This window comes from Hippocampus guttulatus, chromosome 3, assembly GCF_054856545.1.
Source record: "Hippocampus guttulatus isolate MCC_2025c chromosome 3, RoL_Hgut_1.0, whole genome shotgun sequence".
Classification (NCBI taxonomy): domain Eukaryota; kingdom Metazoa; phylum Chordata; class Actinopteri; order Syngnathiformes; family Syngnathidae; genus Hippocampus; species Hippocampus guttulatus.
In genome coordinates this window covers 9,884,440-9,907,874 of record NC_141263.1, presented here as the reverse complement: position 1 = coordinate 9,907,874, position 23,435 = coordinate 9,884,440, and the positions used below count along the sequence as shown (strand labels likewise).

General features: G+C 40.6%; 2 protein-coding genes across 2 annotated transcripts; one reads left to right on the top strand and one right to left on the bottom strand.

The window, feature by feature from the left end:
- Positions 1-99: 99 nt before the first annotated feature.
- On the bottom strand, positions 100-17,806 carry trpm5 (transient receptor potential cation channel, subfamily M, member 5). The gene is made up of 26 exons (XM_086106611.1): positions 17,727-17,806; positions 16,385-16,449; positions 15,027-15,174; positions 14,783-14,963; positions 13,291-13,457; positions 12,985-13,162; positions 12,794-12,858; positions 12,049-12,234; positions 11,681-11,780; positions 11,441-11,559; positions 10,780-11,127; positions 9,941-10,069; positions 6,503-6,626; positions 6,220-6,365; positions 5,349-5,461; positions 5,172-5,270; positions 4,335-4,593; positions 3,940-4,058; positions 3,717-3,849; positions 2,917-3,091; positions 2,652-2,820; positions 2,334-2,512; positions 2,120-2,252; positions 790-862; positions 301-391; positions 100-185 (listed from the first exon to the last, which is right to left on the bottom strand). The coding sequence occupies exons 1-26, from the start codon at positions 17,751-17,753 to the stop codon at positions 130-132; spliced, it is 3,582 nt and encodes a 1,193-aa protein (XP_085962737.1). The 5' UTR covers positions 17,754-17,806; the 3' UTR covers positions 100-129.
- A 1,561-nt stretch (positions 17,807-19,367) lies between these two features.
- On the top strand, positions 19,368-20,560 carry LOC147207398 (cyclin-dependent kinase inhibitor 1B-like). Its single transcript, XM_086106906.1, has 2 exons — positions 19,368-19,863; positions 20,009-20,560. The coding sequence occupies exons 1-2, from the start codon at positions 19,476-19,478 to the stop codon at positions 20,101-20,103; spliced, it is 483 nt and encodes a 160-aa protein (XP_085963032.1). The 5' UTR covers positions 19,368-19,475; the 3' UTR covers positions 20,104-20,560.
- The last annotated feature ends 2,875 nt before the right edge of the window (positions 20,561-23,435 follow it).

Below are 23,435 nucleotides of genomic sequence, written 5' to 3'. Positions count from 1 at the left end.
TAAAGTCAGCATCAATTGTTACTGACGTCTTCAAGAATACAAAAACATATGGTCATAATTGGCCATCTTAAGATCACAAGTAACTACTATTGCTTCATTTTCTTTGTCAATGTAACGCTAACCTTCAGCTTAATTGGTTTCTTTCTTCAGTCGACTTTGCTGGGCATCATTGCTGGCCTTGCAGCCTGCCAAAGACAATGCCATTTTGGAGTCCATTAATTCACATAAAATGCTTCATTAAATGTGTGTAGTGGTAGTATTAGTTTTACAGAGCATAATTTGGATTGTCACTTTACTCACTTGGTGCAACTGGAGCCTCTTTCCCACATTTGAGTGTGCTCAGAGCAAAGCATTCTGCCATCCAAGACAACACGTCACCACAGTATCTCACCTAGATACAAATCACACAGCTATTACTACCAAGATAGATCCCTCTAGTCTATGAGATAAGAATGTCAAGTGGAGGATAGGACACTGAGGACCGAATTCACTAAGACTGAACTTTGGCTGATGATGGCACCTTCATTTGCACTTGAAGTTTGCTACAACTTAAAGTCCTATTCACGAAGGATGTTGTGCTCATGATATACCTGTGCAAACACGCCAACAAAGTTTGTCAGAGTGCAATTCATACCGAGACACAGTCTGGTTGGCAGCACAGTTAGTGAAGCATTTAAACATCTGCGCGTGCTCAGTGGATTAGATGGTTCCTGTTTGCTCCATTTTTACTAGTTAGTGCCACGCAATCCTTTAGTGAATTCGACCCTGAGTTGTTTGGGCATACAGTACTTGAGCCTCCATGGAAGTCAGACGTTTCTCTTGGTCCTTTACCCCACCGATAATCCTGAGCAAACTTTGAACCCTGGGCAGAAAGTAAACAAACAAACAAAACAAATCTGTTGTGAAATTCAGGATTTTACATGAACACACAAACACACCTAAACACACACACACACACACTGTACGTATGAGTTATTATTTGGTGCATTTGCCTACTTAAATTAAAACCTCATTTAAAGCTTGTCTTCCAGTACAGTTAGGTGAGTTAAATTTGACAGTTGTAAAGATAACTAAATAAATAATCTAACCAATCTTATCATCTGTACCATCAATAGTGCTCTAACGCTGGGTTAAAAATCAAATTGATGGTTTAGGCAAGAATGTACAGTGCTGAACAAATTTATTAGACCATTACGGCCCCTCAGTATCATGAAGCGTCTTAGGGTGGGCTCTATTATTTGTGAGCCTACAATGTTTTTCCATTTTGAGCATGAATGAGGAATTTCAGACTGATTTCTGCACCGAGTTTAGACAGATCACTCATCTGAGAAATCGGAAATTAATTTCAAACACCAAAGCACGTTTCTAGTCAGGAATGCCAGCTAATGACTATTTGAGCTTGAACAAGAGCCTGCTATGCATGTTTTTGGAATGTGGGAGGAAACCGGAGGACTCAGAGAAAACCCACACAGGCCCGGGGAGAGCAATGCAAACTCCACACAGGAAGGCCGGAGCGGGGATCGAACACTGCACCTCGGCACTATGAGGCCGATGTGCTAACCGCTCAATCACCGGGCCGCCTATAACAATAATTGTAGCATTCAAATATCTCTGCCCAAGCTTTGATACATGGCTGTCTTAATAACTATGACAGAAACAAACAAACAAACAAACAAAAAGCATGGTTTTGGGAAGTACAAAGTCTGTTACTTCAGTCACATGTGCATAAACCTTGCCAATGATCTAATAAATTTATCAAGAACTGTAGAATATGTACCGTAATGTATATTACACTGTCGCGGTAGGGTGGTGCGAGACAAAATACCATCCATTAGAAGCTGAGAAGCAACATTGGTCCAACGTCACGAAGAAAATGGGAGCAACGTTAAATGAGGCACTGAAAGTCAATTGTGTTTTGATCGGTTGCCCTGTGTCCTCTGGTATAATCACTCACACTCTTAAGCAGTTAATGTAGCTATCGCCATTCCCTCAATTCACACTTGTAGTAAAAATTAGGTCAGGGTGTATCACTCAAATCTCAGAGTAGAAACGTAGCTATAGATGACCATGGGATAGTTTGTCAGCAAGAGGGGGTGGGGGTTCGTGGGGGGACACCTACTTTGAGGATGTACTCTTGAGTCGCTCCTCACTGCTCTCCCAATGTTGCCGCTCAAGTTTGGCCAGGTAGTTCTCTTTTTGTACAGTCTCCCAGATAATCAGCCTCTGGTCAAGCCCTGTTGGTAGCTCTCGCTCTATTATAGAAAGCACATGCAGACTTGTAGTCTCAGTGTGATTTTAAATCTTAGCAACTTCGTTGCGTTAAATCCTCCCACCAAGATGCTCCTGCTTGGACTCAGGCTGCTTGACCAGGCTGAGGAATAGCTGAGAGAGGTGGCTGATGATAATGAAAGGCGGAGCCAGTGCCGGGCGGCTGTGATACTCAACAATCAAGTTGTACCGTTGGAACTTCCAGAAAATATCGGTGTTGCCCTGTACAACCTGGAATGTGTAGCTGTAGCTCACAAAACAGAAAAAGCGTACAGGACAAGCGACAACGAACTTAGGTTGTTTTGCTTTCTAGAGTTGTTCTTGAAGCCACCACCTTACAAACAGCCATCAACAGATTTCCATCATGTTTGTGAGCTCCTGACCTAAACATCGCAATGAGCAGGTTGAGCAGAAGAACATTGGTCACAAGAAGGTAGATGACCAGAAGGAGGATCACGAGCCAGTTGGCATAGACATTAGGACATGGTGGCCGCAGACCCTTGATAATCTCCTCCGAGTCATCGGTGCAGTTCATTTCAGGCATCCGGGCAGCTGCATCATCAAAGAATCAAAAGGACTGTCTCAATGGAAAACACACAAAATGTTTTAAAATCTATAACATTATCCATTGATTCTACAGTCCTTTACCATCAATTTCCTCTAAGGGAATCTGGCCGAAAATGTGCAGGTAGGGGCGGTACAAGGCTCTGCGAAACACCCAATCGATCCGGGGGTCATTAGGGTGGAGAAGAGCCTGGGTAGCCACCCCGTATGCAATCAGCCACACACTCAAGAAGAAGAGGAAGAAAAAGACATCCTTCATCTGTAAAGAAAATCATTGCGCTGTTTGGGATATGACAATCCTTCACGTCTTCTATTTTTAATCTAATATGGGGTTGATCATTCACAACACAAGTTGATTGCAATTTAACGAGATCCAATGCCATAAAAAAATTCAATTACCGGGAATAAAAAATCCTTCGTTTTGTGGTTTCAATGGTGAAGAACTGCACCAGCACAAAAATCTCAAGATGCACCCGTTTTGTTTTGTTTTTAATCTTATGTTGTTCTGTTTTTATTTTCACAAATATTGGGACTGCACTACCATGAGACCTCATATTTCATGGGATAACTGGGAAATGTGTGTTTGTATGCTTATAAAATTCCTTGAATTCTTGAAAACCGACGTGCCGAATCGTCGAGTATTTGATTCAACCTCTCGTGTGAGACTGCTAATTTCCTCAACATCAAAGACAGCATTTATGCACAACAAAATGCTGTCCCAAAACTATTCTCACAAAGCATGAAGCAACACGAATGAGAAAGACAGAAATATCCCTCAAAATCATGCCACGCAGATCGTACAGGTTCACCTTGTCATGAGTGCAAAGATAAAAGACATATTAAATGTCACAAGGTTAAATGTTTGTTAAATGCTTTTTGGTCACCATTCTCTCCACAATGATGATCTTTGGCCCCAGCTGCTTATGAATGGCAAAGATGTGGATCAACCGCAGTGTGAAAACCATGAAGTCGATTGCTAGAACAGTTCTTCCTGCCTCGTAAGTGCCATCAACCATCCTGCCATTCAAAAAAAACACAAAAAAAAACCCCAGTACTGTTCTTTACCTTTTGTTTTCTACGTTTCTGTATGTGTTCTGTGTTATTTACCTGCATGACACTCCAACCACAAATAGTGAAATAGCAACCATGTCACACTTGTTCCAGTTGTCCTCCACGTAGAGTTTAAATTTCTTTAAGATGTTCATCTCTTCATCTGAAAAGAAGCTCTGCAACATGACATTTGTTTTTATTACACTAACATTCCAACAGGAAAACAGAGCAAAGGCAGGAGTATGTTATCGGGCTAACAGTACTGATTCTTTTCGAAATCAGCCCACCTGCACCTCATCAAAATCACTTTCAAGTCATGTCTTGAAAATGTGATTTCATTTTGTCGAAGTCGAACTATTGAGGATACTTGATGAAAGATAGAATTGCTGTAAAAGTGATTCCTGTTGTTATCAGCCAAAACAATTACATTGAAAAGACTGAGAGTCAGTCACCTGTCGAAGTTCTTCCAGCACCAAGGTGAAAACCCAGAAGTAAAGCATTATCTCGGGGGCTCCAGGACCAAGGGGCGGTGGTGGAAGAAAGTCCAGCAGGAGCACATAGGTGAACAGGAACAAGAAGGCAAAATACATGATGACGTTCCCAAGGAACACGGTGACGGGAGCACTCCAGAATCGGCGCCAACGATGAAGTAAGAAATGCCACCACACTGATGCACAGCTCTGCTCTGCTGCGGCAGCAGCTGAAGAGTTCCTTAAAAAGTGCAGAGGACCGTTAGGATTTTAATAAGCATAGGCCAAGTGAAACCATGGGGCTTGCACATATGCCTGTGATTGCATCTATGAGGTTAATTGAAGACTAACTAAATTGCCCGTACCGTCGGTGTGAATGCGGGTGTGAATGGTTGTTTGTCTATCTGTGACCTGTGATAAACTGACTACATTTCAACCCATCTCTAGCCCCAGATCAGCAAGGTTAGGCCCCATCTGGTGTGAGTGATTCACTGTCATAAAAAAGGCATTAAGATGTATATTGGTATCAAGGAATATTTGACATACTTTTTATGGCAGTAAATATTGTTTGTATTTTCCCTTCATGTGCTATACGTTGCCACAAAGTTAGGCACATCTAGCCTTTTTAATGTGATCGAATCCAAGTGCTATATCAAAATGTTGCCGTAACAAAGACAATACGACTCAAATTATTATCTACACTGTTAGAATTGTGCTGAATTGTGCATGATTATAAAATAATAATGAGCACAATAACATCTTAGTTTATCATATGAGACACATTACGAACCCTGCATATGAGGGTCATTACAAACTTACAGTGGGCCATCTTCATCCGTTAACAGTAAAACCTTCTCCGTGTCCAAAGTGTCCAACTCAAAGGGTTCCTCACTGGTCTGATTATCCAGCTCTTCATCGCTACACATTAACAGCGATACGACACATAAAACATACATTTTAGGGGAACAAAATTGTATTCACTCCAAATAATCTCACCAGAACTTGATAAGGTTTGTCCAAATGAGAGGTGGACAGAAGAAAGACACAACGAGCTTGGAGATGGCTGTGTCTGTAGTCATTGCTCCCCACCAAATCTTTGTCAGAAGAGCCTGAAAAATAAATGAATAGGTAAATAGACAAGTAAATCAGTAGCTAAATAAATGAATACATACATTGTTTTCGTTATTTTCAATTTAACTTGCTAAATTGGGTACATTTGAATCAGCCCACAAGGGGGCAGTATAAGCTATAAGAAATATCGGCCTTCCAGTCAGATTGCGGTTTCCGTGCATGGATTTAACCTACCGGTTGTTTAAACTCTTTAAAAAAAATAATACAATTTTAACACAAGGTCTGTGGACCACTTCATTGCTGTGCGAATGCAACATAAAAACTTGAATCATCACCAAGTCCGTTCACATGGGCACCATGTAGGGGGCAAACCATCAAATAATTAGTAGATTCATGTTGTCTCGAGTCAGTCGAATTATTTCTCTGTGAAGCGCGTTGTAAATTTTCCCTTCATCCATTTTGTACACTTGTCCTCATTAGGATAGGGGGTGAGCTGGAGTCTATCTCAGTTGATTTTGGATGAGAGATGGGGTACACCCTGGTCGCCAGGCAATTGCACAACACAAATAGACAACCAACCATTCACTCGTATGGACAATTGATCAGGGATGTTTTTGATATGTGGGAGGAACATGACACCGCACACAGTAAAATTGAAGCTGAGATTTAAACCTCATACTTCACTCCATGTAAACAAATTGACGAAAAGTACCAAGACTTATCAAGTCTGTTTCGATTTCAGGGGAAGAACTACACAGAAAAAAACAGTCACCCTGAATTTAAATTGTTCTGTTACCTGAACTCCATTGTGGGCAAAGAAAGACTTGGCATCAGCCTCAGTTGCCAGGTTGAGGACCGTAGATTTGCTCCAACATTGCGTTCTCCTTACTAACAATGCATAAGCCCGGTCTTCACTGTTGGAGTAACACTCACCAAACACATCTGTTATCACACAAGGGAGGACATGAACAATGTCCATTTTCTGAAGTCAAAAAATTAAATACATCAGTGTCTTTTGCATCGTTTCAGCTTTGCACTCCTGATCCCACAGTCACATTGACAGCAGATGAAATACCCACCCAGAGCAAACTGTTCATACTTGGCTTCCTTCATGCTACGTGCAGACTCAGCCTCAGATTCCAGTCTTGCCATCTCTTTCAGAATCTTACACCCTGCCAATGCTGCAGCTACAGCCTCAGGTCCCTAAATGAATGAAATGCGTATGATTCAAACTTTTTAATCATGTCATACATCTTGGTATGCTGATTCGAAAAGGTGGCCATTCCATCAGTAAAAACAGAAGTTGAATCAGTCTGTTACTGACGGATGCAAGTTTTGCTGACGAATGACGAAAAACTTCAATAAATGACAGGCCAAGCACTGACGGAAGTGAGTTTTCATCCATCAGTGTAATTGTCACTAACCGGGTCACGTACTGATTGACCTCTTAGTCAGTCACTGACGGACATCCATTTTGCTGACGATTGACAGAAACACGCCCAGTCTGTGTCTTGTGTTTGCTTGCTTGAGTGGACTGCATTGACTATAAATGGAGATGCTTTGCACTCCCTGTATAGTACATGGCACCAAAAAGCTGTAATCTGCAAATAAACTAAGAGAGGAAGAAAAAGGAGCAAAAGAAGAAGAAGAAGAAGAAGAAGGATTGATAGTGATGGCAACTTGGTGGCCGTGACTGCGTCATTCTGTTTCATGGCATCTCCAGTCAGAGTTTCATGAAAGAAAATTCTCACGGATCCAGAACAGTGTCCGTCGCACTCATAATCAAGCAGGAACAAATCTAAGTGAAAAGCAACCTATGGCTGATCTTAATTTACAAGACAAGGCCACTTTCTGATTCACTCGCTAACAGACAATCAGAGAGATCAATTGTCACAGACGGCAGACGTCATTTTGCATCATACGATCGATCAATGGCTCATTCATTCAAATCATATTTAAAAGCACAATAACACAATAGTCTGTTAATTCTTCACACTTCGAAATGTTCCCTTTTACTTAGTTTGTTCTTGCTTGTATTATGAGTGTGTGTGCAAGATTGGTATTTATTTGGTATTATTTTATTTCCTGAAACTGACTGTGGATGGTGTGATAAACAATTACTTTTGTTTTTTTTTGTAATTACAATTGTACATTTATTCTTTAAATGTGTAGTTAATATATAAAAACATAGCAGCGTATCAAGGGGTCTAAGAAATACTGCATCCAAGTGAAAATGGGAGCAATATCACTGATATCAAAATTTTCCCCTCGCTATGGGTGGCCTTGGCAACACCTGGCCATCCTGTAGCTCTGTCCTTGAATTTAAAGGCACATTCATCCACCAGGATTGTACCCTTTGACTACAACGTGACACGGGATTCTGGTTCAGGTGCACCATTTCAAACTTTAAATTCAAACCTTTGGACGTTTTAACCGTTAACAGTTCAATAGATTTCGTCAACAAATCCTGTAAATTTACGTGAGGCTTTGTAAAGCTCTTTGGGCAGGCTGTATGATGTAGATAAACTGATATATTGTGCACTCCATTAACCATTTTAATCACACTTGATTTTTCATCTCTAGGACTCCGATGTGGTTTTTTTTGGTTTTGTTTCACTTTGTGAAATTTGTTTCACAAAGTGAAACAAATTGCACTTTGTGCTCTTCCTTTTGACATGTGATTTGCTTGTTCTTTTCTGTTATTATTTTACACATTTGTTTTCATCCCAAAGTACTTTGTATTACTGAGAAAGTCCCTGTAAACTAGTCAATGAACAGCTCAGCTATCATACCACAGCAGACGGGTAACATACTACAACTCATAAAAGCACAATGGGAACAAACGCTACCTAAAAAGACCACAGCCCAAATCTTAGACTGAGATACTGCAGTTACACAAGTAAAAGTTGGAATAAAAGTACGTCTCAAAAAACTATTTAAAAGTGTTATAACGACATTGATTCACATTGATTCTTTATCAAGCCTGCACCAGTGAGAGAGGAGAATAATTATAGCAACAACTGAGCCAAAATAAATTCTAACATAGCAAATTAATCTTCTATTAGCCCATTCTATTCTCTTGTTTGTTTGGAAATGTCATTGAACTCCCCCACAGAGATTCTTTTTTTCAGGAGTTTAGCAGAATCATGAAAGTGCTCCAATGGGATGATTTAGCCTAAACTTGGAGGAGGACACTGACCCACAGCCCATTTTCACATTTTGCTGTAACAGGTGCATGAAAAATGGAATGAAATGTAATGAAATAGCATCGAGGCAGAACTTGATCTCTCTTACCTATAATAGGAATAGCACTGTGAGTTCTACAGTAAGTTTTATTTTCCTTGAACATTCCAAGAAGATTTAGTTGTTCCCAAAGGGAAAATAGTTTTTTTTTCTTTCCAGTGTACATTAAATTACTGGTATACTGTGTATCACATTATATGCATGTATGCATGTAGATTGGAAAATTGTGAGATGCTGTCAGACATTATGTGCACATAGATGAGATGCAGTATTTGCATGCTGCAAAGATAATTACAATATTTCAATGCTTGCAACATGAGAGATACTTCAAACACTCAGAATTGTGCTAGTATGTTGATGATATGACCATTAGTGGTGGCGAAATGTGCACACTCTGAATGAAATTTACATAACTTCAGGTAATGTATGAAATAAATGCAGGGAAGGCGCACAAGGGGGTGTCGACTTGAAGGATTGCAGTAATTGGTTGGCTCAGTCCAGGGAAGGGCAATAACAAAATCAAAGCTTCCTTAAAAAAAAGAAATGCAGAAAACAAAGTCGTTCTATCGCTGATTGATGTCATTTAAACTATTCATAAATCTAAACTCCCGTGTCTGGCAATGTTTCTCATTAACAACATCCACTCTGAAGCATGGCCTTTTATTGCTGCCAAAAGTATAAAAGCTCTTACATTCATCCCAGTTATGAAGATGGAGATTTGTCACCGGCCCCATTTAGTAAAAGTGGGACTTACGGTATGAGTAGCTGCACACTGCTAGCCCATATCAAACACTTTATACATGCCAGAAAACTTCCTCTATATCACATGTGTCAAAGTCAAGGCCTGGGGGCTAGATCTGGCCCGCCACATCATTTTATGTGGCCTGAGAAAGTAAATCAAGCATGTCAAGTTCGACGATGCTTGCTCAAGTCTGAACCACAATTTCAAATTGTCATATGTAATCCACAATAACAGTCATTGTTCTTGACTTCTGATTTTAAAACTAGTTATCCATCAATTTGTTGTGTGCTGTGTATGTAATATGTGGAGGGTATTAAAGATTTATATGGTTTCCCAAAATTCATAACGGCCCTCCAAGGGAAACCGTAACTACAATGTGGCCCGCGACAAAAATGAGTTTGACACCTTTGCTCTATCTAATTATCATCTCAATTTGAATCGTCATTTTTGTTCTTTCTTTTCTCATCGGCAGGCATATCCTTGCAGAATGAACCATACTGCGTTGTGATGGAGATTAAATGACAAGGCACACCATGGCCCAAAAGTAGTTAGCCATCTGCTGTCGATTCTGAAGGACGGCCCAGAGGAAAAGATCCCTCCAAGGATGTTGGCAACGCTCTTCCAATTCTGCCAGGTTCTTCTGCCCCTTTGCAGGCTTTTCCTGGGGTGCAAACACAACCCACTTGTAGTCAATATAGCAATAGCATACCATTCAATCACATTTTGTTTTCACTATTTTGGCAAATTGAATTCAGTGTGGGCTGAAAGGTTAATATTTGGCCACAAGCCATGATGAATGGCTAATAATAATAATAATAATAAAAATAAATTCAATTTATTGATCTCTACAATAATTAACTGAGTTGACTTGAATGCACGCTGTTGTTATATTTGAATGAAATACAATGACATTCACCACATGTGCATGGAGCTCAGAATTTGTCTGCCAGAGCAACTATCCACCAGTCACGTTTGACTACCTGCCTCAAAAAGTACACGCGGTTCCAGCAGGCATAATGTTAATACACATTTCTGCCCTTGAAATGTTCGATGTGCCAGATGAATGTCACGACCCAGATGAACAAAATTCCCAAACCAATGAGACTTACACTTTGGAAGATCACGCCACGCCAGCATTTCAAAATAAGAACGCTATGTGGTTGCACTGTACGTCCTGTTAGTAATTTTAGTAAGCTACTTTTCTTATTTATGTTTATTATTTATTTAATGTCTTGTGTAGTTTTAATTATGTGAAGCACATTATGTTACCTTGTGTATGGAATGCACTATACTGTAAACTTGCCTTAATGTTTTTTGTGCATTGTCTCATTTTTGCTTATCTTCAACATAAAGAACCGGTATATCACTCACTGTAGGAATCCTTTGGTAAAAACCTTTGCAAGAGTCATGAAGAAAGTCTTTGAGCACTTTGGCAACCTCATAAAGTGTGAAACGGGGTTTCCGTTCCCCTTGCTCAGACATGTGCTGCCCGGGAGGCCCAGGTGTCCTTCCAGTACCAAGCAGACGCTGCTTCTCCTCATATTTTTTGAGAAGTAGGTTATGCAGGAGACTCTTCTCCGACACGGACCGGTAAAGCTCCTGTAGACGTCCGTAGGTGAGGAACTCGCCCAGGTTAACACCGTTGTCGACAAATAGACGTACAAAGTCTGGTTTGTCATTGATAAGTGCATCCATCATCACCTCTTCAAGGTCACATGCCTGCACAGACAATGTTAGAGGAGCAGCGATCTAAATGTAATCGACAAATTCGGGTCATTCATTTCTACCCCCTATTCATGATCGGTGATAAATAATAGCAAACAATAAACTGGCAGGTTTAAGGCAGCCAAGTACAACACTTTTATAGATTGACTCTGAACTAATTTAAGACCTATCAGTCGCCTACTATCACCGATTGGTTCTGCGCTCTCTTAAACTAAAATGCAAATACAGTATACCCATTTGTTAAATACTCTGCAGGTCTGTGAATTACAGATAATTGGGCTGTGTAAAATCACTGTGTGTCTTTCACCTTCCACTCCACATCTCCATTGAAGATGTCACTCTTTGCAATGTCGACTCGGTTCCAAGCCACAGCCAGCTTCAGTTCATCAAGAAAGTCTTGGGCTTCCTGACTTTGGCTCTTACAAGCTTACACACAGACACGTACATACGCACAACCCCCCCCCCCCCCCCACACACACACACACACAATGTCAGTGGTGTGACTGGCCAATATTTCAAATAGGATTTCTCATAAAAAGTGCTTTACCTTTGACAAGAGCTTTGAGGATGACTGTGTCCAACTCAGAGCTCTCTTGTTCAGGGTCATGGACAGTGAGCAGATGACCATGATGTAGTATTTTCTGGATCTGATTTGTGGATGACAGACACAAATTACATTCAGTGTTTTGTAATACTTGAGCACATAATTTCTGGTTGTTTCATGATCCTTTCCCAAAAATATATATTTTTTGTTTTTCTTGTAATTCATAATTGGGCCATCACGTACAAATATGGATGTAGGGACTCCCATTTTAGCTGCTCTCTTTCCCGCCTGTCCTATTTTGCAGGCAATGTTCAAGCCTCTTGACATTCATAGCTGTATGCCCGCCTCCACGCGCAACACATCACCCTCACCAGCTTGACCCAGTTTCTTATGTCCGTGCTGTGGTAAGCGTTTGGAAAGGTGTCCAGCAGCAGCTCCTGAACGTTGTCTGTGTCCCAGCAGCCCCGGTTCATGAGTGTGACGAGGATGTCTGCCACTCCTCCTGAACCTGCTAGAATAAGCCACGGTGTCGAACTGCCAATGCCTTTACACATCCGCTGCAGGAAAGGACAAATTGTTGATGCACATCAAGCTCACACACTGTTAGTTTAGCCCATCTCGAAAAACCATGCACAATATTCGGGGGTAATTTGTATGTGGTATGTGGTATATATTGCCCAATACATGTAGCAGCACGGAGGGCCTTGTCCTCTGAGACAAGTTTCTCTTACGGGAGACCAAATAAAAGTCAAATTCAATTCAAATTCAATTTATAGCCTTGGTCCAATTGTTTAATATATGTCTGAAAATAACTTGTCGGCAGTTTCTGTCAAAACACATCACATATGTAGAACAGAAAGCAATACAGCAATATGAGTCAGAGAATAACGAATAAAGTCAAGTCAGGTCAGCTTTTAATGTCAAATATGCTCTATGTGGAACATACAGCACAGATAAAATTACTTTCCTCTCTCAACCACAGTGCAAACATGTAGTGCATTGAACACACAGCTAAAATTTACGTGAAAGAGCTCGATTGTGCAAAAGAGACCAGAAATCATATTTTTGAAGAACCAAAAACAACAAAACCAACAACTAAGAACCAATTAGACCAACCTTTAGGATATGAGGTTCACCATGGACCAATAGACATAGAACAGGGATCTCAAAACTTCCTGCACCTTTAAAACAAAGTCACACCTGATCAGATTCAATGTTCTTGTGAGTCTGCAGTGCTTTTACCAGTTCAAATAAGATATTGTTTTTGCGTATTTGTTTCGCCATGGTTTTTTCACAGATGTATTTACCTCCATAGCCTGTGCGCTGAAGAGAAATGTGTTTGAGCAGCTTCACTCTCATTTCACTTGTGGCCCCAGGTTTGTTTGGATCTTCCTCCACCAGCACAAAATGAGAGTGGTGGTTGTCCAGGGAATAAACGGACCCATGTGGCAAGTCCTGGGGCTTGTATACTGCTGGTACACCTAACTTAAAGAGATAAATACAAATGCCTTAAGAAAAAAACCCCATCATGTTTGGATGCCAGTATTTACTCAGGGAAGTTAGTCCTGTTTTTTTTCTTCTCAGTTGCATGTTTGTTGTGTGCACTTAGACACCTTGGCGGTGAGTAGTGCCTCTCGGTTGTGGATCATGTTCCAGGGTGCGATGCCAATGGCCACGACACGAACTTTTGTTGACGTGCTAGCCAAGGAGTGATCTTGTACAGCCTGACCCAAGTGTTTGGTGATGCCAAATCGAAGGCCATTCGTCAAAATCCATGCCCCTGGAGCATAGAGAGGGTGTTGCATGAGTGTCCAATTTAGCTCTGTTGATTTCTGTTTATCATGCATTTTGTGTATAATAATTACTGACAAAATTGAATTATGTGACAAAATATTGAATTATGTGTGTGTATGTACTATATGTATAGTGAGCCCATTCCAGAAGCACCCATGCCAGGCCAAGCCATCAAGCCATGACATTACTTCCACCATGCTTTACAGATGAGGTTCTGTGTTCCCAGATCCATTCCAGATTATTTCACCATACTTTCCCTCATTTTGGTAGAGGTTAATCTTGATCTCATCAGTCCATAAAACGTTGTTCCAAAACTTCTGTGGCTCATCTCTGTACTCGTTTGCAAAATCGAATCTGGCCTTCCAATACTTTTTACGGATGAGGTTTTTGCATCTTGTGCTATGGCATGTATATTTCTTCTTGCAAAGTCTTTATTGATGATAACACTCATAATGGTCACAGGGTAGTGAATTTTGAAGCCTACAAAATCATTTTGTCTGGCAAGTTACCTAAAAATGCATCCAAACTAATGGACAGAAGCTTCATCATAAAACAATGTAATGACCCAAAGGACATTGTGAACACAACAGATGACCTAATCAGGGGGAAAGTGGAAGGTGTTAGACTGTACAAGTCAACCACTGGACCTAACCCAATAGAGCCTGCATTTTACCTCCTGAAGCGAGAGTGAAGGGGGAAACCCCCAGAGACAAACCAAACAAAAACTGAAATAGGCTGCATTAAAGGCCTGGGAAAGCATTTAAAATGACGAATGCAAAAGTCTGGTGAAGTCAGTGGATCACAAGCTTGATGCAGTTATCGCAAATAATGGTTATGCCAACAAATACAAAATATTCTCTTTCAGTTAATTAAATGATCTCAATTCCAAAGCTTTGCTTACTTGAAAAGTGGGTGATTTCAGACAAAAGGTGCTCTGTCATTAACATTAACATCTGTTCATTAACACAGCTAGATGTAAATGCCATTAAATAAAAGATGGAATACTGGACATTTGTGTGGTATTCATCTTTTGATCGGAAACCCGAATGTCTTCGTACACAACAAAAACAAAGCCACTTGACCTTGGCGTTCCAAGACTTTTGAAGCGGTTTGTACATTGTTATGGCCAAATTTGTTTGGGGCCAGGATTAATGATACTGGATTTCATTAGATGAGCATGTGTTCTTTATACTGTCGATTGGAGAGGAGTTTGCAACTCAGTTATTTCTAGATTAACTGTGATGAAGTCACTCATTACTTAGATGCACTCCACAGGCTGAACGTTTGTTTGGCTCTGTGTCTCATACCAACCTGTGCTTTGTGCAGCTTTCACAAGACCTTTTCTGAGGGTGTCCCTGAGCCAAGGCTTCATCTGAGCCAACTCATCTCCTCCCACTAAAGCAACTACCAGGTGTGGAGGAGCTAGTCCCCACTCCTCTGTCAGCATCTGGAAGATGACCGCTGGGTCGGTATTTACTTGCACCCTCATAAACTAGAAGAAAAGTGAAGAGGATAAGGCACTGTACTCATTCCCTAAGCGTGTTATGTTGTCTACCTTTCCTTTTGTCTTGGAGGTTCCAATGAAGTCAATGTCACCCACTCTTTCCGCTGGCCAGTAATTCTTGATTCTGCCGCTCTTCTGGTCACTTACATTTTGTAGTGTCTCATCCTCTGTAGAGCAGCATGAACAACCCTGGAGCACACTGAATATGAAAAGACAATGTTTTTAACTCAGATTCTGTCCTGAAATTGCAAATTTTAAACAGCCAAATAATACAGAATACACATTTTAACAGAGTGGCAGAGTGGATGACTGCATGGTTAGCACATCCGCCACATAGTTCTGAGGTTGTGGGTTCAAATCTGGGTTCCGGACTCCCCGTGTGGAGTTTGCATGGTTTCCACGTGCCTGTGTGGGTACTCCGACCCCCCCCCCCCCATTTGAAAAACATGTATGGAAGGTTCAAGGAAAACAAATTGTCTGTAGGTGTGAATGTGAGTGCAAATGATAATCGTTAGTCTGTATGTGCTTTGCGATTGGCTGGGGATCAGTTCAAGGTGTACCCTGCCTCTCGCCCAAAGTCAGCTGGCATCGTGGACATAGTATATCACAACCTAGACTGCCAGTCACCTCTCGTGGCTGAAGCCAGAAGGCAGCCATCTTGTGTTGCCTCTGTTACCGACAACTTCTAGTATTTGTTCATTGAAAACACAGTTAAGAGTGTGCATTTTATGCCAGGTTACCTGTATTCAGTAATGAGAGCCTCACAAAGGCCAAACTTCTTTGGCTAACTTGACCATTAAGAGTATTATCTCTGTAACGTGAATTGTAACTAACAGAAGTTAATATTACATTTCACAGCATGTTTTTTCTTGTTGGACTTTGCTATGACTTTATTGTTCATAGTTGTCACAATATGATGCAGACAATTCTTTGAGTAGCTTTCTTGAGATATAGCTTGTAAGAGAAAATGTAGACATCATGACATTCTTACTGATGAAATGTGCATGCAGAGCTTCTCCCCAGACTTACTGAACCCGATTGAAATGCTGTGGTATGTGATTTAGCCATAACTCAAACCTAACCTTAACCCTTTTTGATCATTTCTTTTAAGTTAGCAGTATTTAACAAATATTTATTTGAAGGACATACATTATGGCATGGTTTTTAATTATTTCTTTAATTGGTAATATCCATCCATCACTTTTCATTACTGCTTGTTCTAATCATGATATTTAAACCCAGAACCTCTCAATTGTGAGACAGATGAAGGGCGGGGGAGGAAAGGGTCATTGTTTTTGTCAAAGTATAAAGAAAAAAAATCAAGCTCATGGATGGATGGGTGGATAGATGGACAGATGGATGGATGGATGGATGGAAAGAAAGAAAGATAACTCGATAGCTTGACATACCATTGCTCCTCTGACCATTCCAGCATGTTCCCACATTGCAGGCATTTTGTCTGTGGCTGTAGCCCCTACAAACAAGCAAACACGGCAATATAATCAGCGCTTCCCTTTAAACCAATTATGAGTCATTCATCACACTTTTTACAAAACAAAAGGTTCTTCGAGGCATTTGTGGTCAATGCAAAACTGGCAGAATTTCCATCCATGCTTCATATGCAAAGCAGTGCTTAGCATATGTTTGAACTTGAAATTCACAAAGCACCACAGCTCACTCTTGGATGCCAACAACGTCGAAATCAAATCCTTCTGAACAATTCCCAAAGAGGGCTTTGTTCAGTCATTTTAGGAAGTGATGTCTTGTTTCAAATTAACTGTCACTGTTGCAGTAGTTGTGATTGATTCACTAGATTGAAATTAATATCAGATGATATATTTAGTTGAGTCTTATTTACATTTGTAAATATGTCTACAATGGTTATAATACTCTGAGGATCATGAATTAATCAATGAGTCTGAATGAGCTTGTCATTACATAAAGAGTGAAAGTCAATTTGTGTTCAGATGTTTGTTTTAATGTACGGAAGCAGGCTGTGGTGGGAGCTGATATTTGACTACAGGTTTGACTCAGACAGGATAAAAACCATTGGAAATGCAAAAGATCCGATTTGCATGCAATCACTGGGGACGAGACAACCAGCCACATGATACACACAAATACACGTTTTTTTCCCTCAACAATAACAACATCTGTTGGTGGAAGACTACTTCTCCAACATTTCAAGTTACTCAATCGAACTGGATTAATCACTGACCAGCCACAACATTCTGAACACTGGCACAATCTAATCCTCAATACACAAGCTTTCTCAAATATTCTGCTCTTCGTATAAGGGTAGTCATTTCATAATACTTGATTATTGTGTGGTTCTCTACAATTGGCTGGCAACCAGTTCGGGGTGTACACCGCCTACGACCCAAAGACAGCTGGGATAGGCTCCGGCACACCCGAGACCCTCGTCAACATAAGTGGATTAGAAGCTGTTTGTGCTATAATTTGTAGAACAGAATTGCATCATACTAAATTGAGATAAACAAAATACACGGCGCTCACCATTCTTCTACAGCAAATTAGATTGTGTTTAACCTCAGGGGGGGGACTGTGTTTATTTACCCAAATATTTCAAAAAGGTCATTTTAGAGCTGTAATTTTAATATCTTGATCACACAATATTTTTGCTCATGGTATAATCTAATATCAGCCCATGATTACATGAAATAGTCTACATGGTACTTTATGTGAAAATATTGTTCTGATAACAAGATAGTAGATGTTATATGTACTTACAAGAAAATTGTCTCGTCTGCCCAACATCACTGAACGATCCTTTCCTTGTTAAACAGACCTGAGAAGGCGTAGAAGTTTACTTGAGTGAGACACTTTGGCCACCAGGAAGTGGCATGGATCCATCACAGCGACAAAACCAACACCACCATTCATTTGCATATTGCTCAGCCAATGAAAATTAAGACTAGAGACCGAGGATATATCAACATTTTCATGATGTTGCCTCCTAACAGAAGCTTTCACCCACTGTCTATTGCAGCCATCTTCAGTTATTGCCTATTTGTGGTTTGGCTGGCTCCATTTTTGTGTTTAGAAAGTGAAAAGCATACCCTTTATTGGTTATTTAGATGTGCTGACTAACTTGGCCAGTCTGCTCTTTATTATGCAGCTCGTAGATGTTTTATTTATGATATTCACTGTTAATTACTTGAGTTGTTTTTTCACAGTATGCTCATGGTTGTTAACCATCCGGGGTGTTTAGCACCTGTGCTTTGCAGAAATTGGCTACATTTGAGCAGCAAAATATTTCTCTCATATTTACACAGTGCATTACAAGTTCTAAGTGCCTTCATGCATTATTTCACAACACATGTCAACTCAAAGAGCATCAAAATGAATTTGTGTTGAAGTCTTTTCTGCAACCCTCACAGTATTACAAAAAAAGGCCGAGCATCACCATGGGACGAGGGACATTCCAAGCAGGAAGATTGGCAAGCTGATTTTTCCAAACAAAGTTTATACACTATCAACCCCTACATTTTCTCTTCCTCTTATCCAATTCAGGCCCTCGCATATCCCAACTGACATTGGGTGAATCATACACTGGATTTATTGGCAGTCAATTACAGGAAACATATAGAGACCACCATTCAAACTAGTATTTGCACTACAACTAAGTGTGAGTTGAACACACATAGTGCCACATTGAAGACCGGCAGATGAACCACCACACATTGGCAACACAATGAATGAATTATTTTTGTGAATTAAAAAACATGTACTGTATGCCTGAAAAAAGACTGCACCAAAGGTTTGAAAGAAAGCACAACATAAAATACTGACTTTTCTAGGAATTGCTGCCTCATGGCTTATGGGTTTGCTATGATGACACCCTGTCAATTTATGTTGACTGTGTAGACCAGTGGTAAGCGAGCCATCAACGCAAGCCATTGCTTCTCTGCTGGAGTCCATCCCAGTTGTCTTTGGGCAGTAGGAGGGTACACCCAAACTGGCTGCCAGCCAATCACAGGGTACACTTAGACACAGACCTATTTGTGCTCAAAATTACATCTGGAGAAAACCCACACAGGCACGGGGAGAACATGCAAACGCCGCAGATGAAGGGCGGGGCCTGGCATCAACTCTTGCACCTCTGCACTGTGAGGCCGACACCACGCTCATTGCTTTTGTTCATGATAATTAATTTGATAGAGTAAAATAAGGATTTTAATAGGAAATGCATCAATCTGGGAGGATATTTGTAAAATGTTGTTTGTAAATAAAAAAAATTGTGCTTTTTTGTTATATTTAGCGTCATTAATTATGCAAAGCCCGCCTATTGGCTCTTTGATCTATGCTCTGCAGCCAATCTGCGACTTTGTTTTCCGTGTAAAAGAGGGCTCTTTGTGCAACATCCTGCAGTTAACTACTCAACCTCCTCCAGTGCAGTCCAGGAATACATGGCCGAAGACCAAAGGAAGATTACTACTGAATTCTGGACGTGCTAAACTTAACAACAACATTGGAAACATGAACGGCAGCGCGCGCAGGTGTCTGTTTGGCCCGGTGGATCACGAACAGCTCCACCGAGAAATGAAACTCAAGTTCCTTGAAATATCTCAGGAAGACTTCCGCCGCTGGAACTTTAACTTTAAGACCGAGACTCCTTTGCCAGGCAGGTTTGAGTGGGAGAAAAGCCCCGCAGACTGCACCCTCGCTCTTTACCGCGAGTCTTCCCAGCAGAAGTACTCTTCTCCCGTCTTGGCAGCTGAGGACGAGGACGGGCCCGCTGAGACTGAAGAGGACAGGAGCGACCAGGAGAACTGTCCGGGCTTCTCCAACCAGTGTGCCGCCGAAGTGACGCCTGTTCGGAGGAAAAGGATGCCCCCCAAGGCCAAAGAAATTGCCCAAATCACAGGTAGAAAACGTTGCCCAGATTTGTTGCATCGACAGCGGGTTGCCAACGGACACAAGTCGCCTTTGAAGTCTGAATGCGTAGTCATCAAACATCGAAAAAAAAAAACGTTTGCTGTGAAATAACCCGTCCGTTTATTTCCTTGCAGGCTTTTTGGTTCAGAGGAAAAGGTCTACAGAAGGCAAACGCACCAAACCTTTCGCAAGTTACACTGAAGCAGATATGTTCAAAGCAATGAGATGAGATCACACTTGTGGTGAAAAGCTACGATGGTGTCACCGTTTCCACTGACCAAGTCCCCAATCTATATCTGATTCATTCAATGTTGATGTTATAACTGTATTTTCTTGTTGTTTTAAATTTATCTTGTGTTTTCTATAATTTATTTTATTTATGTTCTTATTTTTTTAATGTGAACATTCTTCGTCTGGTATGGAAACATTGTTCTAGTTTGTTCGTTCTTTGACATAGTTTGCTTTAACATTTTAACTCGAAGAAAATACTATACTTGTAGTATTCTGTTGCCTACTGAGATGTAAAGCATGTGAGGTTGTAAATGTTTGCTGAAGTTGTAAGTTTTAAACTATTAAGAACAAAAATGAATAACTGTCAGCAGTTGGTTGTTTGAAGAATGCTTTAATTTGATTTGATTGTTGATGAACGACCACACTAAATAAAACACAAGTTATGTCGAAATTTCCATCAACTAATAGTATTTATACTATCTATTGAAAATACTCTTTTTAGCCAAAATGTAAAACACAAAGGACTTTGTTTCCAACATAACGTTGTCCTTTATCTCACAAAATATGCACTCGGTTAGAATATTAGTGAACAACCTTTCCCTCGTACGTTCTGTCCCACAAGGTCAATTTGTGGAACCCACAGTACCTAATTGTAACATTTCCGTAGTTGCTTGATGTCAATTACACAGTTACAATATAAAGTTGTCCCTAAATGTTCCATTGTATCCTGAATACGTACATAACTTGAGGGTACAAATGCAGTACACACCCTTTTCAAGGGTACAAAAAGTATCAGCCAAGTGCACTTCACCAGTGACAAGCCGCTATACCTGTATTAAGATGTAAAGAAGTGAACCCGAATGTCCCCAATATCAATCATTTGATGCTGTTTTCCTTTGCGCGAGGGCAGGGAGAAACTATACAGATTCTTATAAAACATGTTTATTTTCCACCTGTAGAAAAAAAAGGGTGCTTAAAATGTGCCAAAGTGAGACTGAATGATTCAGAGGGTGGTGAAAAGGGATAAATGGTTGGGGTCAAGGTTAAATAGTTGGTTCTTTGAGGAGTGTAAGGTCCGTCAGAGAGGTCTGGTCCAGGCAATATTTGCTTCCACCGTCCTTTACATCTTCCTGTGGCGGAAAGATTGTGAGAACCAGAGATGAATCGAGGACTCATTCATGTCGCGCTGGATCAACAGCTCCTGTGGCAGATTGTGCTTACTCAGTAGCTAGTGTAGACAAATCATCCTCTTGGCTTTCTGAGGATCAAGGTGATGTTCATCACTCTCTTCCGTTTTACGGGTTTCCACCAATTATGACACCACAGGCCTGTTTGATCGTGTGTGTCCTCGGAGGTGCAGTATAACAGTCTTGAGCGTGCATTTTTCTTTTCCAGGTTTTTGTAATAGCACACATTCAACGTAGAGTCAATATGTTGACTCATTATTCTAAGTTGACCTTCATCAGCCTCATTTCAGGTTTACATTTCACAGAAAAGCTTCACAGCAATGCACTTGTTTTTTTGTTTTTTTTACGGCACCATCTGTTCAAAACATTGCTAGGAAAACCATGGAAACGTAGGTATGTTCAAAAACGATCCCGGAGGCATCAAGGTTAAAATTGGTTCATTGTGATGATTCATCCTTTTGCTGATTTAATGGCAAAAACAAATAGTACGATACAGAAAAAGAAATCTTGGCAGTACAGTAATCGAAAGGACATTTATAGTATTTGCAATATAAAAAGTTGATAATAAAATACATTTTATTCAGAAACGTTAGAAGAATCATTTGAATCAAATTAGCCCCCTGCAACGGTTAAGACCCATTACGAGCACACTCCACCATGGTTGGGTTTTCAGCTGTGGAGAATCCAAAGACCATCTGGCCAGAAAGCAGGACAATGACCACAAAGCAGAGTGTGCCATCTATTTCACCTGCAAATCAGCTTTTTGCCCCCCACCCCCAGCTCTTTCCTCAACTTTGCTCTTTCCACTTGGTACCTTTCACATTCAAAGCCTAAATCGGACACTGGCATGTGCACACACCTATTTGAATATTTACTCTCCTTTTTTGCTTCATGTTGACTTACCGGGATATGTCTCTGTCTCAGGGGTAGATGATTCTTAGTCATGTTCAAGTACGAAAGAAATCAAATATTAAATTTATTGTGGAGCCATTTCATTTTTAATAATGAAACATATTCAGTTACATTAACTTACTGGATTCACAAAGTTTAAACGTGCAATATTTAATGCCAAGTTAGTAAGTATTAAACGGGTCCCGAAGGTTTACACCCTCTCGCTCACCTCCTTAATTAGATCCTCTTAAATATGTACGGCACTCTGCAAACCGTGCAGTTGGTCACCGCCGTACAAAGCCTTCCTGGACAGTTCTATGGAAATTTGGTGAAATTGTTGGGAGTTGCTAAACCAAGATGTGATGTTTTGTTGTGTAAACATTTATCCTGAAAAGTTTGAAGAAATTCAACGGATGAAACAAGTGAAAAGTTGAAATGCAAAGTTATGATGCAAATAGGAGCATTATCATAATACATGTTTTAAAATACATATAGATATTTTTTGTTGTTGTTGACAGTCATCAGTCAAACTATTACTGGAATATTTTTTATGATTGCTGTACTGATGAGGGATTTCCTGTTTGAAATATTCCAAATGCCAGCAATTACTAAGTTTACTAAGTTTGCCATCCCCATTCATCTCTAGTCCAAGTCCAGCCACGCTCAGCACACTTGAAGTGGGTGTAGCCCATTATTTCGGACAACAGAGGCAGATGGTCACTTGGGCCTGTTCTCCACATGACTTCTTGAGTAAAGGAATCTCTGGACACACCATGAATGATCACTGAAGAGAAGGTCACCATCTGGTGCCCAAAGGTCTCTGGACTAAAGACCAGGGTGTTCCGGAGGCTTTAGTTATTTGCACATTCCCCTCTGAGCCCACTACTACAACCTCGCGGCGACAAAAGAATCTTGGCTGCCAACAAGAGTGATGTATGATAGAGAAGGAAACACTCGAATGCTACTAATCATGTTGAATGGGAATACTTGACTGAGTGATGGCTAAACAGAGGCCATAACTACTCATTTGATTTCAGAGAGTTGTGTCACATGTGACGCCTGCAAACACCGTAAACTTGATAAATATCACAAGGAGCACAACTGTGGTGGTAATATTGTGCAGGTGACGGAACCCTGTCAGACCGGAGCAGCTGTCAAGTTAGTTATCAGCTACATCATACATCACACATGCCAAAACCAAAAAACAGGTGACATACGACAAATGCAATAATCGGCAACAAAAGCGAGTGAT